Here is a 15,365-nt window from a genome sequence, read left to right as displayed (position 1 = left end):
CCCATTTTTGTTTTGCTTTTTAAACTAAGGGGAAGATTAACACTTAACTGCAAAATATGCTTGTTAACTAGTAGATGAGTTAAACCTGAATAGCTGATGACTGAAAGCTAAATCCAATGTTATAAAGTCTTTACTTTTATATTACTGAAATTTATACTCCTTTGGATAATCTAAAGCCTTACTGCTGTGATGTTAATCTTTTTTACCTTAACAGTAGGGGGAATTACTAGCACTTTCCTACCTTTTATGTCATTTTTGTCAGAAAACCCTTTTTGCCAAGAAAACCTTTTTACCTTGTGCATTTTGAAATGAGAAGTACACAGAAAAGTGGCTGGTGGCTATTGAATATCATAGAAAAAGGCAGCACATAGGAAAAACAAAACTACATAGATACAGGATAGAAAAAAATCTTAGCAAGTTGAGAGTTAAAGGAGTTCTCTACAAAATTGGATTCCTCTGTCAACACTGATGGTATGAATCTGAATTTCTTTTCTCTGACTTCCTGCTCGCTGCTCCCAGAGGGGAATCTTTCTCTTGTTACCTGTCCCTCTCTTTGGAGAACCTCATTTCTGCTGTTTATACTTGCACGTTTATTCCACATGTGAACACATTTGTTGCAAACTGTAGGATGTAGGCTTTCCACAGGAACTGCAGTTGAGGCCAATTGCTGCTCCTTTCCTTACCTTTCTGAGCAGGTGACTCCCCTGACTCCCCTCATTCATCACTGTGTAGAAATGGCACTAGGCCTTCATCTGGGCCTTAGAAGTTGTTATAATTTTTTTCTTGTTTTCAACAGCTAAGCAGGTCCCCTCCAAAGAATACTGCACCCCCTTTGTTCTGGCTGTCAGAAACATGTTCTGAGTCGCTCTTTTCTTTCTTTAGGAGGAAGGAATTTCTGCCGAGGAGCCTCCTCAGGCTTTTGGTTGATTCCTTTCCCTCCACAGTTGGTCCTTCTGCACCTTGCCCCTCCCTGTTCTGATTTCTTTTTCTCTCCAGACAAACACACTTTGAGGCTTTGTGAGCTGTGTGAGTTCAGCGACCCTGTCTGCCTTGCTCTCTGTGCAGTCCTCAGCACCTAGAACAGTGCCTGATATGACAAGATTCTCTCCTTGACCAGACTTCAGTCAGGGTCCTCTGAGCCCTCTTCCCAACTAGCCTCAACCTTGGTTCCTTGCCCAACCTCCTTGCTTGGCCTGCATATCCCACTTGTAGAAGAATCCTGCTAAGTCAGCTTAGAGAGAACTCCCCCCACCTTTGATGTTTAATCACATTCCTTGCCCTGGCTGGTGTGGCTCAGTTGGTTGGAGCTTCGTCCCATATACCAAAAGGCTGCAGGTTTGATCCCCAGTCAGGGCATCTACCGAGGTTGCTGGTTTGATCACCAGTTGGGACATTGTATGGGAGGCAGCCAATTAGTGTTTCTCACATTGATGTTTCTCTCTTTCTCCCCCCCGCCCTTTTCTCTCTCTAAAGTCAGTTAAAAAAAAAAAGTGAGCCTGAAGTCATCTTTGTTTATACCACAACATTTATAAAGCATTTTGGTGGAAAAGCTGAATGGTGTTACCATATTTGATTTTTGTAAGCAAATATCAGTTCATCCTATACTTTGTCTAGCCGTTGACTAACCTGTCTCTCCTTTGTCCTTTCTTGCTGAAGGTTTGATCATTTTAGATTGGTGAAATTTTCAGTGCTCCCCACGTTAATGCTTTCATGTCATAAAAAAATGACATGAAAAAAATGGCTTTCTCCTGCATAAGAAATTAATCTACACGTGAAGATAAAAGGAAGCTCAGTATTTGTCAGGCACCTAAATTGAACATCCAGCCACCTCTGGCTAATGCAGAGCAGATAACCTCTTGTTTTTAGGTAGCTGAGACAACATTGACTCCATGGGTCAGGCATGGTTGGGCATCGTTGGGGGTTACAGTGGAAATGGAGAGGTAAACGCTCAAGAACATTTAAACAAATGATTTATCCAAAATTTAGCCAAGTCATCTGAACATTAAAAGCCAGACCAACAGTGGAGGAGGACTTCTGTGACAGGCAGGGAGTTATTAGAAAATAGTATGTGTCTCAGAGTGGGACTGCAAAAAAAAATAATAATTGGAACATCAAGAGGCAGTGTAAAAATAAGCAATACATGAATACATGAATTTTAGAGTAAAGTAAATAATGCTAAATTAGTGCTTTTATTAATTTTAAAATTAGTGATTATAAGGGCTTTTTCTAGGAAAATGGCTGTGTGCTGTGAGAGATGGAAATTAAACTTTAAAAGTTTACTGTTAGCAAATCATGCTGTTCAGCAGCCACATTTAGCTTATTAGAGAGCTGACAAAACATTTTCTATGAAGTGTAGTTAATACCATTGATTTTCAAAGATAGCAATAAAAGTAATGACTTTGCTCCAGGAAAGGCATGAGGTGACTTACTTTAAGCTAATCTTCACTCAGTACACAAATCATTACCCCACCAAGAAGCAGGCTTATAAAAAGTAATTTCAACTTCGATGTAGAGAAGTTTAGGAATTGAATTCTGTAGGCATCACAGTGAATAATACCACTTACAGACAAAAGAAGCTCAGAAAAGGTGAGCAGACAGTGAGATCGTTTGGGAGTTTAGCAGTGTCTCTTTTTAAAAGTAATTTTTCTTTTTTCCATTTAAATCAATAATGTTCTCACTTATGCATAGCAAAACTGAGCCCTGTTATTCATCTGAAATGCCAGTTCTCTTGAATTGTGTCATGTCCAAAGCCCCGAGGAGCAAGGGTTTCAGGAAAGCAACAGGGTTTAGTGAGCTCCTGTTTTAAACATGCTTCCCTGGGAGGGCCTGTACTTTAAATTAGGCCATAAAGCTTTTCTGAACTAATTTTAAATGATCAAAACCAGATAGAGTATGTTCTTTGAGCACAATAGGATTTAGCCAAAAATCAATAACAGTAACTAGAGGGTGAAAATCTTAACCATGATAATCAAGTGAAAGAAGTCAGATACTAAAGAATATATGTATGCTTTCATTATATATGAAGTTCAAAAATAAGGTAAGATTAGACTATAGTGTTTAAAGATGCATATTAAGGGAGAAAAAGAACAAAGAAAAAATAAGATTACCATAAAATTCAGGATGGTGATTACCTTCAGGGAGGGATGGGGGCTTGTTCAGAGCATCATAACGCAAGAAGCTCCTCCTTATTCTATTATAAAAAATGAATTGACTATCCTTATGCGCTTATTCAGATGAACTTTAGAATGATGTCAGATTCCTTAAAAATCTTGTTTGGATTTTGACTGGAATTGTGTTAAATTTGTAGATTTTCTCTGGATTTATTTGCACCTTTGAAATATTGAGCCTTCCCATCTAGGGATACTGTATGTGTTTGCAGTTACTCAGGTGTCGTTTGTTCTGTTGTTGTTTTTAAGATTCCTTAGAAAAATTTTAGAGCTTTCTTCATATAGAGTCCACATTTCCTATTAAGTGCATTCCTAAATATTTTATTAATTGGGCTTCTTTGGTGAAGGAGCCCTTCTCCCGCCCCTCCCATGTTTTCTAGCTGGTATTGCTAGCATGTAGGAAAACTACAGATTTTTAAAAACTGCTTATTATTAGTTTTAATTTCAATTACTTATTTTTAAATATTTGTTAAGGTTTTGTTGTGAAGTAGGTATTAGTGTTCACTTTATAATAATGTTTGATTCCATTTACTAGTTTACAGTTGAGAAATGAGGCTTATCAGGGGATAAAGAGGTTGCTCAAGGTCACACAGCTAAGTACCACTGGAGCTGGAATTTTAATCCAGCTGTGTCTGACCAAGAGACTCACTTTCTTTTTACTGTGGGATTCTATTTTTCTTGATAATTTAATTTAACAGCCAGTTATATAAAGATATTATGCTATAGAGATGAATGAGATAATGAGTGTAAAACCGCCTTGAAAAATTCAAAGAATATAAATGAACTATCCAAATTAATGCAGCAATTTCCCTGTGAAATTGAAGCTAGGAGATTAAATGGAGACTAGCTAAGATCTGGCATTGCCTTTCAGTAGTTTAAAAGTAATAGAACTTTTTTTTTATAAAACTTTGGAGACATAAGCTGCACATCCATGCCTGATACACTGTAAAGCAAGCCTTCTCCCAGTGGGTTTTTTAACATTAAAAGTGGCATTTAGTGAGCCATTTAAGTGATAATAATAGCCACATTTAAGATTTTTTTAGTGATGACCATCTCCACACTGGTTCTTAGCACTAAAGGGCTGGAAAGTGTCCCTCCTTTCATTCAGCGCCAATTTTATTTTGCACCTTTGAAGTACCTGCTTAGGTGCTTAGTGTTAAATAGTGAATAGAAAAGACACATTATAAACAAGTAAATAAGTACATACCTAGAGGGAAGTGCTGTAAAGAAGTGATCTGGGTACCAATAACAGGTGCCTAGCTGTTGGAGAGTGGGCCATCGTCCTGTAGCAAGGTCTTGAAGGGTGTTTGAAGGAACCTAACAGAGGCGAGTGTTGCTGGAGGACAGAGATGTGCGGCGAACGTTGGAACAAGCCGAGGTGGGCTAAGTGGGCAAGGACTGTAACATACAAGGACTGTAACATGCAGGACCAGGGAGACCATAAAAAGGAATTCAGATTTTATTCAGAGTAATGGGGACGTTTTTAAGAAGGGCACCAACATGAACCAGTTCAGGATATTACAACATTGTGGTGTCAGCTCTTGAGAAGATCCGGAGTGGCAGAGGGAAGACCAGGCAGGAAGCTAATACTGCAGACCAGGGCTGGCTAATTCTTCTTGAAGGCGCTGCCCTGTGAGCCAAAACGTGTTCAGCAGGCCTTCACACACTAGACTCTAATAGTGGCCCTCCTCTCACCTTCCAAGTTGTGACAACCAAGTCTTCAGACATTTCCGAATGGCCCCTGGGGTGGTGGAATCATCCGGTTGAGAGCCCCTGACATAGACCCAGCGGGAATCGGTGAAGAATGGGTGTAGTGATGGCAGTAGAAGTGGAGGGGAGTGCTCAGATCTGGGAGCACACTCAGGTGGAAGAGGATTCCCCAGATTCCGTGGGGCTGAGACAAGAGGGCCTTCACTCTGCTTCATCGCCAGGCTTTTCAGGAAAAACAAATCCCTTCATATTTTTTAAAACCTTAAAATTTACTCAGACTTGTCCTCGCTCTTTCTCAGACCTTAGATCTTCCAAATATTGTGTCCACTTTGTGTTCTATAGACAGAAAAGATCTGCCCTCCCTTCCCTGTACACAGACCACACCTTTGTATACACTGGAGAGGTAACAGGGATGCTTGGCCTTTCACCAGGAATCCTGAAGTGGGTAAAACTGATAGACAACTTTGAAGGAGAGTATGACTATGTGACGAATGAAGGGACGGTGTTCACGTTCAAGACCAATCGCCACTCTCCCAACTATCGCCTGATCAACATCGACTTCACGGATCCTGAGGAGTCGAAGTGGAAAGTGCTCATTCCTGAGCACGAGAAGGATGTCTTAGGTAAGACCACACGCTGCCTGAAAATAGTGCTTTTGTGTTTGGTGAGCACGTCAACAAATTGGTACATCTCTCATTCCCTGGTGACCAATTACAAGGTAAAGAGCCTCCGACATCTAATCTGTGGGCATGAAATGTCTAAACTGTGCAACCAGGTATTCACTGTAGGACACCTTTGTAATTACTACAGTGTTATACAGGATCTTCATAATAATTATAAAGGTATGAATCCAGACTTTCAAAGGTGGTGCTTTTTTTTTTCTTTTAGTATTAGTTGTCTTTGCTAGTTATTTTCTGATAATGCTAATCACTTACATTTAATTTTTTAAACCATTTGGATTCACAGCCTTAGCTTTTAGCTTTTGAATAACCTTTGACTGTTTGTATTACACCTATTGTAGATCGGAGGGTGGATTTACAGTCCTCTTATTAGAAGAGAGCGGACTATTGTCAGAGCTCATTGAAACCCAGTGCAGTTGCTGCTGGGTGCACTGGGCTCCAGTAGCCTCTTGAGAATCTCACCTCTGTGTCAGTCCTGTTTAGAGTGCCTTAAGTTCCCTCTTGTTCATTTTCTGTGGTGCTCCAAAAAAGGTATGCTGCTTTATAAGTTATTTATTGCCTGAGAGCTGTATTTGATTAGAACAGTAAGACTCACTAATTTTGCTATAGTTTTTACACCAAAGGAGAGTCCAGTTATCTTTAAGCTAATGAAAAGTTTACTGGTTGAAGGTGAACTGCTAATGGTTTGTTGGGGATAAAAGCAAGGGCCATCCCCAGATGGGAAGGTATAAGGTATATAATTAGGCAAATAAGTCCTTTGAGACCTGCAAAGCAGTGCTGTCTGAGATAAAACAGTCCTTACATGGGGCTTTCAGTGAGCCGAAAGCACAGCTGCCAGAGTCAGACAGATCCAGGCTCATGTCCTGGAAAAGGAAGGGATGCTTTCTTCCCCAGCTTGAGGCGGTATGCTCTGTGCCAGCAGATACTTAAACCTGGCCTTGCATGGTGGGTAGAGGGGAAAGGTGGGCAGATGGTTATGCTGACTGTCTCAGGGAGAGCTGCCCATGCCCACTCCTTCGGGGCCTGCCCTTCTGCATGTTCCTTGGCCCAGGAGGAAGCACTACTCTGGGTCTTTGCATAAGATTCTCCCCAACCCCCAGGGGACCCTCTTCTGTTCTGAGGTCTCCCCACCCCTCCAGGCAGTTCTGTTGGACAGGACCAGACATGACTCATGCTTGCTCTTTCCATATTGGCATCTCCAAGGCAGCAGCCCATCTGTTATCTTCCCCTCAAGTACTTAGTCCCTGCTTCTCTGGCCTAGCTGTCCCAGTCCTGTTAGCTTCTTGGGTTGGGCACCAGTGCTCTGTCTCTCAGGCTGGCTCTCCACAGTGGAGAGGGAGCCTTACAGCATGACTGCGCTCTATCCAAGGAAGGCCCTTTATTTGTCTCTCTCGAACCTTCCATTCACTCTCTTCCCTCATTTATATTTGGATGAAGGATCCATAAGTCAAGAAACAGGTTTTTGGTCATTTCCTATAACACTTTCATGTGAGGAATCGGGTGTGTAGTGACTTTAGCAGCCTGATGACTTCTGTCCAAACTGAGACAGAATGTCCCCCCTAAGGGTGGTAATAGCCAGGCATTTAGTGAGTTCTTCCTAAGTGCCACATGAATTGGCCTCATGTTGACAGGTCCAGGTGAGACTTTGGTAGCATAAGTCTTCATGTAGGGTGTCCTGGGTGGTTTTCAGGTACAGGTCAGGTTGGATCAGTGATGCTTGACTAGGGAGCTCTCAGAGACGTAACTATTTCCCAAGGCATGTGACTTTTCTGCCTCTTAAAGCCACAAAAAAAGTGCTTTGACCATGCCTTAAGGTGACATCCTATTTCACTGGTAGATCTAATGAAATGCAAATCACTGCTTAGAGACTTGGGGGGTGATATATTTTTATAACCTTCCTTCTGGAAGATTATAAGTTCTTTGGACTGGAAAGGGGAAACCTTCAATATTCCCTAGGACTCATCAATTCCGAGAGAAGCACAGTCGAATTTGCTATATATCATTAGCACAGAATGCACTGTTGAGAATAAAAACTAGAGATGAGTCATAAAGCACAGCTATAAAGTCTGGCCTGTTATTAACGGCGGTGTGCAAACCACCTTGGCCCTTTCTTCTGTACTTTGTTGCATAATTCTGATGTGCTCGTGGTTAACACAGATGATTCTTTGACAAATAATTTACTTCTTTTCTCCCCCCATACTTTCTTTAAAACATTAAGGCCACATGAGATGTATTACTTGATTGAGGCACTTTTAAAAAAATCACATTGGAGAAGGAACAAATGACCTTTAGCTGTGAAAGCTCTTTATGTCTTCACTGGAGAAAGTTCACTGTGGTAAACAACCCAGCGGGATCGAAGCCTCTGGCGATCCTTAGAGCTCCCTCTGATGCTGCCTGGTTCGTGTTGAAACTTGATAATGTTACAAGCATGAACTACTAGTTTCATGGGTTTTAAAAAACAATCAGTGTCAGAGATCCCATGACCACACTTCCCACCACGAAACCCAAGAAAGGTTTGTCATCCCCCCGCTGGAGCTGTCACCTGCAGCCATGTCCTTGCTCCCGTTCGTAACCTCATCTCTCCCTTTGGATGGCCTGGCCCTACCTCAGGCTGATCGTGTCCAGAAACGAAATGGATTGTGCTCTGTGCCTGTCCTTCTGTTTTCTCCTTTCCCCTTCACCTTGCTGCCCTGCATTGGCCCAGCTCTGCCAGAGGACAGCACCATTACTGAAGCTGCAGCCCTGGGCGTGAGGAGGACTCATCTCTCCACCTGACTTTCCCATTTCCTCATGGTCACCAAGCCCTGGGGGTTCTTTTTGGGAAAATGCCTTTCATTTATTTTCTTAATGTCTCCAGACTTGATCCACACCTGGTGTGATTTGACTGGCTCATTGGAGGAGTGTTCTCCCCTCCATCCTCTGTGCATCTCCATTGTTCTGTATCCTTCATTGGTGTCATCTCTGTTTATGTCCCCTGTATCCAAACAGTAGCTCCTCAGCAACTGCCAAGTCAGAACTGCACTCTGCTCCTACCCAGGCCGCCGCACCCGCCTTCAGACCACCATTGCCACCCACCCCCAAACCGAACAGCTTTTTCTTTTTCTTAAAAACAGATCTCTCACTCGTTCTCCTTACCAGCCTCCCTCCCTCCCTCCCTGCTGTTTTTCATTTGTTGGCTCTTACTCCCCTTCTCTCCTCATTCCTGGCACCCTTCCTTCCTTGTGTCACCTGTCTTCCTGCCACCTCATCCGCTGTCACACCCAGGCACGCCCCTCTCCACACCTCTGTACTTGAGATTCAACTTAGCACTTGCTGAAAGACTCACTTTTTTGGGTCTGCAGCCAACCACTCACTTACCTTTGTTAACACTTTATTGTTTGGGTTTTTATAAGATTTTACCTTAAGGACAGAGGTGCCGTCACCTTCCAGCTTGTCTCCCGGCACCTTGCTGGGGACCTGGAGCATACCAAGGGCTTGATACATTTTTGTCAACTAAACAACTCTGACGGAAATGGATCATGATTTGGTTTTTGTTGTTTTCTTTCTTATATTTCCTGTAACATGATACTGAACACAAAATAGATAGGCAGGATTATTTATAGTACACACATTATCTAGATAATCAAAAGTCCCTGGCCCAAGGTGGAGAATGTTTTGTTTGCTCTGGCTATCACAATGACAGATCATTTATTAAAGGACTGTGCTGGAAACTAGAAGAACGATTAAAAGCAATTATAAAATCACTTTGCAAGTCTCATTGCTAGATAGTTCAAGTGACATCAGTGTGCTTTCCGCTCCTCTTCAAAACCACCTTAGGCTTTACCTGTTCTTATCTTTTCAGAATGGGTGGCCTGCGTCAGGTCTAACTTTCTGGTGTTGTGCTACCTCCACGACGTGAAGAACACCCTGCAGCTTCACGATCTGGCCACGGGCGCCCTCCTGAAGACCTTCCCGCTCGAGGTCGGCAGCATCGTGGGGTACAGTGGTCAGAAGAAGGACACCGAGATCTTTTATCAGTTTACTTCCTTTTTAGCTCCAGGTAAGAGTCTTTTACCAGTGTGGTGCAGTTTACAAATCAGACTGTTTGGGTTTCTTTGGGAAAATGGGAATATAATGCTATGAAATTGAACATCACATATGCTCTATTACAGCCAAATCATTTACTTGGAATAAAACAGTAAAACAGATGCTCAGAACAAAGGGAAATGCCGCCACCTAAACTGCACGGTCATTAATCTTAACACCCTCATCCTCTGTTCTGGTAACTGGACCAACTGTTGTCTTAGGTTAATGAAAAAAAATCACATGAAAAAGTATAACCTTAGATTTAGCCTGGGTCTGTATGTACTAGGACACACGCAGTGCAGATAACTAAAAGCTTAAAATAAAAATCTGTAGTTATGTCTGACATTAAAATTGTTTTCTAGAACAAACCAAGAATAAATTCTGCAGTTGTTAAGCTGAATTAAAGATGATTTTTAAAATATAGTCTTGTATCATATAGGAAAAAACTTATTTGGTTCTAGTACAGACAAAAATGCTTATCAATTATAGCTTTACGTTTCATGGGATGGGTTAATTTTCCCCAAAGTAAGCACAGCTCTCTTTTTAACTTTTTGAAAGTTGGTCACACTCATTTTGCTTTTTTTTGGTTTTTATGGCTTCTCCACTTGCCTGCACTGTTTTTGTTATAGCCGAAGCCATGCACGTACTCTGATTTGTCCCCAGAGCCTGCTCAGTTGGCAGCTTGCATTTGACCAAGCAGACACTACCCTAAAATCAGCCTGGCTGAAAGCGTCTCTGCAAGTCTCCTTGCTCCTCTCTCAAGTTCTGCCATAGCCCTTTTGTTCCCCGCCCCCCCCCCCCCCAGTGTTGTTGTCATAGTTTGGTCCTTGACAAATAAAACAGGCGTAGGAGAGAGCTGGGCAGTGCTGAAGTGGTTCGTCCTTCTCCTGGGGTTTGGGAAGATGACCGTGATGCTTCATCTGTGTGGTTTTTTTGGTGCCTCAGAGTCGCAGAGCAAGCCATTCATAGGAATCTTGTCATCTGACAGGTTGCTGTCAGGGTCATTAAAACAGAAAGAGCCATGTTCTGTAAGTAGGTCTTTGCTTCTCCCCATGTGCCTTTCACATGATCTAGGGGGCCAGGAAAAGTGCCCACAGTGATGCGGAAACCAGGTCCAGAAGTCAGGGATTGATGGGTCATGAACCCCACATCTGGGTGTCCCATGCCTTACCCCTCTCCCCCGGGGACTGGGGTACAGTGGCAGCCAGTGGACAGGAACCAAGAAAAATCAGTTTCTTCCAGAAAGCTATTCTCAACCCACTGCTGTAGCGTCCACAATTTATTTTCTCAGGTTACACTGGTTCTAGACATCTTACACTGTAAAATCTCATAGCTTAAACAATTTAAATGCATAAAGGGCTGAGAAGAACAGGGTAGAGAAGGTGACTCACCTGCTCTTAATAAAAGCCAGAGTCATCAAAGCCTGTAAACCTCCTTCAATGACCCCACGTGGCCATTTATTTCAGGAACAAGCTCGTCGTTACCTGGGGAAGAAAGGACTCATTGTCTCAGTGTAAGATGGTGGGTTCTGTGCCAAGCAGTGGAATATTATCCGTGACTGTGGCTGTGAAGGTTGAAAGAGAAGGGTGTTCTTAGTTCTCTAGCACCAGGCGGCTTCTGAACAAGCTCTAATTTGCTGCTGTAATGCTTTGTTCTTCTCCTTTCTCTGTTCTTCATTTTGCCTCCAGCTTTGTATTTTCTCTCCTTAATGCGATTTGATATCTAACACCAGAGAACAGGACTGCCAGACTCGGGCCTTTTGGTCTAAATGTAAAAATAATCATTAGATAATTAAACTAGATTTCTTGAAAGCAAGAATTGCCAGTGTGTGTATATACAATCCATACATATATGTATCACCTTGAAAGCTGTCTTGCCCTGCTCCCTAAAGGTTAGCTATCCACGACCACAGTAAACAGCAGAGATACTAAACTATAAGTAAAGCCCCAGGACCAAAAATAATTGTAGCTCCAGCTGCTGTGGACATGATACATCGGGCAGGTGCATGCCACAACTGACTTTGGTCCCCATGGAGGTGCATAGTGAAGATGTGACTTGAGGCCAAGCCCTTTAGGACTTTTGTACCGAGTCACACATGGGAGAAAACAGGCAGCCAGGGCAGCTTGAAGCACGATGCTCTTATTCCCTGTGGCGCAAACCACTTAGCTGTTGAGCCGATTAATTCTGTACTTGCGGAACCTTGGGGGGTTGTCTAAGGTTAGTTTCAGGCAGACTTCACATTGCAATAATCTTATACAGCAGCCCCAGGTGCATAGCTCTGGGAAACAGCTATGAGAAATTAAAGCACCTTCCCAGACTATTTGGGAAAGGCAAAAAAAAAAAAAATTTCTTAAAGACTTTTAGAGCAGATTTAGGTTCACAGCAAAATTAAGGGCAAGGTACAGAGATTTCTCATATACTCCCTGCCTCCACAAATGCATAGCCTCTCCCACTATCAACATCCCCTTCTCAGAGAGGTACATTTGTTACAACTGATGAACCTACACTGACACATCATAATCACCCAAACTCCATAATTCACCTTCGGATTCACTGTTGGTGTTAAACATCCCATGGGTTTGGATAAGTGTATAATGACATGTATCCATCATTTTAGTATCGTACAGAATATTTTCACTGCCCTAAAAATCCTCTGTGCTCTGTGTTTTCACCCAACCCCGTCTCCCAACTCTTGGCAACCACTGATTTTTTTTACTGTCTCCATAGTTTTGGCTTTTCCAGAATGCCATATAGTTGAAATCATACAGTATGTAGACTTTTCAAATTGGCTTCTTTCACTTAGTAATATGCATTTAAGCTTGCTTCATGTCTTTTTCATAGCTTGATAGCTTATTACTTTTTAGCACTGAATAATATTCCTTTGTCTGGATGTAGCATAGTCTATTCACATGTTCACCTCCTGAAGTACATTGGTTGCTTCTAAGTTTTGGCAGTCGCAAATAAAGCTGCTATAAACATCTATGAGTTGGCTTTTGTGGGGACATAAATAAATTTTCAATTCCTTTGGGTAAATACCAAGGAGCACAAAAATTTTTAAGAGACTTGTTTTAGTTTTTGTTGTTTTTCTTTAAATTCCTTAAAGCCCAACCTATAATCAGATAAAACAGTACCTACATGGGTCATCTTTTGCAAAATTCTTTTGCCTTTTCTTTACCTATCCAATCTTTCATATCTTCTGATTCTTCTTTCACTGTTTCTCATAGAATTACCCCTTCTCCTAACTTCCATTTTTTTTATCTCCTTACATTTATTTTGGATTATAGCAGGAATATCCCAGCTGATTGTCCTTGCATCTTCCCTGTTGCTAGAATAGCTTTATTAAAGTACTTGTTTTCATCAGAGACCTGTTTCCTCAAGTCCAGATACCTTAAGGGACTCCCATAATCAGTCTCTCTCTTTCACCCTTAAATTCAAAAATTGATTTTCTAGAGATCACCTAACCAGTCCTGTCTGGTTCATGATTCTAGAATTTCTCCAAAGCCCACCTTCCTCTGTACTTAACAAGCCAAATTGGACATGCACCAAGTATCATTACATTATAAGGATTCACATTGCAGTGTGAATGCGCGAATGGCTCGCCTGGGCTACCCCAGATGGATCTGTAAATAGAAAGTAGTGATCAACTGTATTAAACAGTAGTATCTTCGGGGTTAACACAGCCTCCCTCTAGAAGACAGGAAAATAGAGGTCAGGCAGTAGCTAGCCTCTGTAGTATACTTCATTCTTCTGTTAGAGGATTTGATGTCTGAATTTTTTCCCCAGAGAAACAGGCATTTAGAGTGTGTTTCCTATTCATTGTCTTTCACTAGGGGTTTGTGTTCTGGTACTTTGGTGACTTGTCTAAGCTCATGCACCCAGTAACTGTCAGCGCTGGGAATCCTGGCTCCAGATCCCTTGTCAGTTACTATACTAGAGGTGGCAGTGGTGCTAGGGAGAGTTAGGTGCTCAGATGGCACATGCTTGGTCCACCTTCTGTGTTTTTAGCTGTTTGGTTGTTTGGGGTTGTGTGTTTTTTCCTTCAAAGATTCAGATGTTTTTTGTATTTTGTGGAAGGGGAACAGGTACTGATCAAGAAGCTTTTCAGAAATTCACATAACATCTGAAGATAGCCTTTGCCCTCAAGGTTATGTTCATCTAGGAAAATTCAGCGTATGCCCAGAGTATAGTTTGGAAGTACTTAGGTTACACATAAAAACGAAAAAAGCTGATTCTTGAGTCCTGTTACATATACCCTATTATAGTGCCTTAATGCAATGTGTCTCTATGTGTGGTAATTGAGACGACATTCACAGGGGTTGGCAGTCATGCTGTTAAGGAATCTAAATACACTACTCTTTGCCAGTGGGGAGCAGAGTGTATTTCTCAACTGTTAGTGAAGTACATAAACAGAGGAGTTGAGAGGAAAGCAGGCCGTCGTTTTAATACAAGATCAATCAGTTAGAATGTGTCCCGTGGGAGTACCGTTTGGTTTCTGGTTTTCCAGCAAGTATGGGGCTCACTAAATCGATTTTTCATTTACTTGCCAGCGTATGTTTAAAGTGTTTCGTGGGAGGGCTGTTTCCACACCAGCCACTTGGGGTGACTAATTCTGTTTCATAAACCACAGCAGTATTGTTGTTTTCAACAGTGGGACTTGTCTTGGTTATTGTTTCTTAGATTTAGTTGTTAAATGTTAGCATTAAATTCGGGAAATGGAATTTTAATTAGTGGTAAAATAAACTGGAAATCTTGGTGTATATTTTTTAATCTATGTTGTGCACAATTACTGGGATAATCAAAATTGAAACAGCAATTTGAGGATGACTCCCCGATCATCGTTGGTTGCTGTCTACCTTTGTGTCCATGAATGAGTGGGTATCGGGTGGGTAGCAAGGGCCCCTGATTGCCGTCAAGAGACCCCTGACTGGCTGTTGATGTTGAGCAAATCATTTGAGTTTTCCTCTTAATCGGCTCTGAGATAAAATGTCCCTGCATGAAGTCTCCCCCCTTTTTTTTTTCGCCTCTGCTCCTAAATGATGTGGCATGGAAAAGACCTGTTATGTTTCTATAGTTAGCTTTTTCCCTCTTCTCATGCTCCCTGATGCCCCTCTCGCTCCTCATGCATCTGATTATGCTTTGTGATCTTTGCCCCCCTTGAGTCTGGTGGGTTCGTGGACTAAACTTAGACTTCCTCTTCCTCTTAGGCATCATTTATCACTGTGATCTTACCAAAGAGGAGCTGGAGCCAAGAGTCTTCCGAGAGGTGACCGTGAAAGGAATCGATGCTTCCGATTACCAGACAGTCCAGGTATGGAGGAGCATTTGTTCTTGAAAATGTGTTAGAAAACCTGACTTTTAGCCTGGACCGTTCACACCCCAGCTTGTCAGGAGCTGTGGAGGTAGGTAATCCACAGTAATACAGACGACAAATACTTTTGGAGCTCCTGTTTCTGGGCGTTGAGCCAGGCACAGTCCCTGTCCTCCCAGACCTTACAAGTTCTCCCATAGCTGCAGCTCTTGACAAGAAACCAGTGTCCCTTCTCTGGGGGAATCTCACTTCAGTAGCTATCAAAGCAACACAGTTTGTCTCTGTTAGTCCATTTGCCCTACAGTGGGTTGTGTTCTAGCTCAAGTCCTGTGGTGTCATAAATAGCAACATAGATTTGCTCTATATAAAGTATTTACTCACATGCTGTGAGTCAGTCTGAAGTTCATATGTGTTTCTACCTGGCACAGAGAGGGC

The 15,365-nt window shown here is 42.1% G+C and overlaps 1 protein-coding gene across 1 annotated transcript in view; it reads left to right on the top strand.

Annotated features, from left to right (window-relative positions):
- Nucleotides 1-15,365, top strand: part of PREP (prolyl endopeptidase) — a 103,726-nt gene that overhangs the window by 49,284 nt on the left and 39,077 nt on the right. The window contains exons 8-10 of the mRNA XM_081141094.1: nucleotides 5,309-5,500; nucleotides 9,399-9,596; nucleotides 14,827-14,930. Coding sequence (XP_080997220.1) covers nucleotides 5,309-5,500; nucleotides 9,399-9,596; nucleotides 14,827-14,930 — 494 coding nt within the window. The remainder of the gene's footprint in view (nucleotides 1-5,308; nucleotides 5,501-9,398; nucleotides 9,597-14,826; nucleotides 14,931-15,365) is intronic.

The sequence above is a fragment of the Miniopterus schreibersii genome (assembly GCF_964146895.1).
Source record: "Miniopterus schreibersii genome assembly, chromosome: 6".
Classification (NCBI taxonomy): Eukaryota; Metazoa; Chordata; class Mammalia; order Chiroptera; family Miniopteridae; genus Miniopterus; species Miniopterus schreibersii.
Note: the sequence above shows the minus strand (reverse complement) of the source record. Positions and strands in the feature narration are given on the sequence as shown.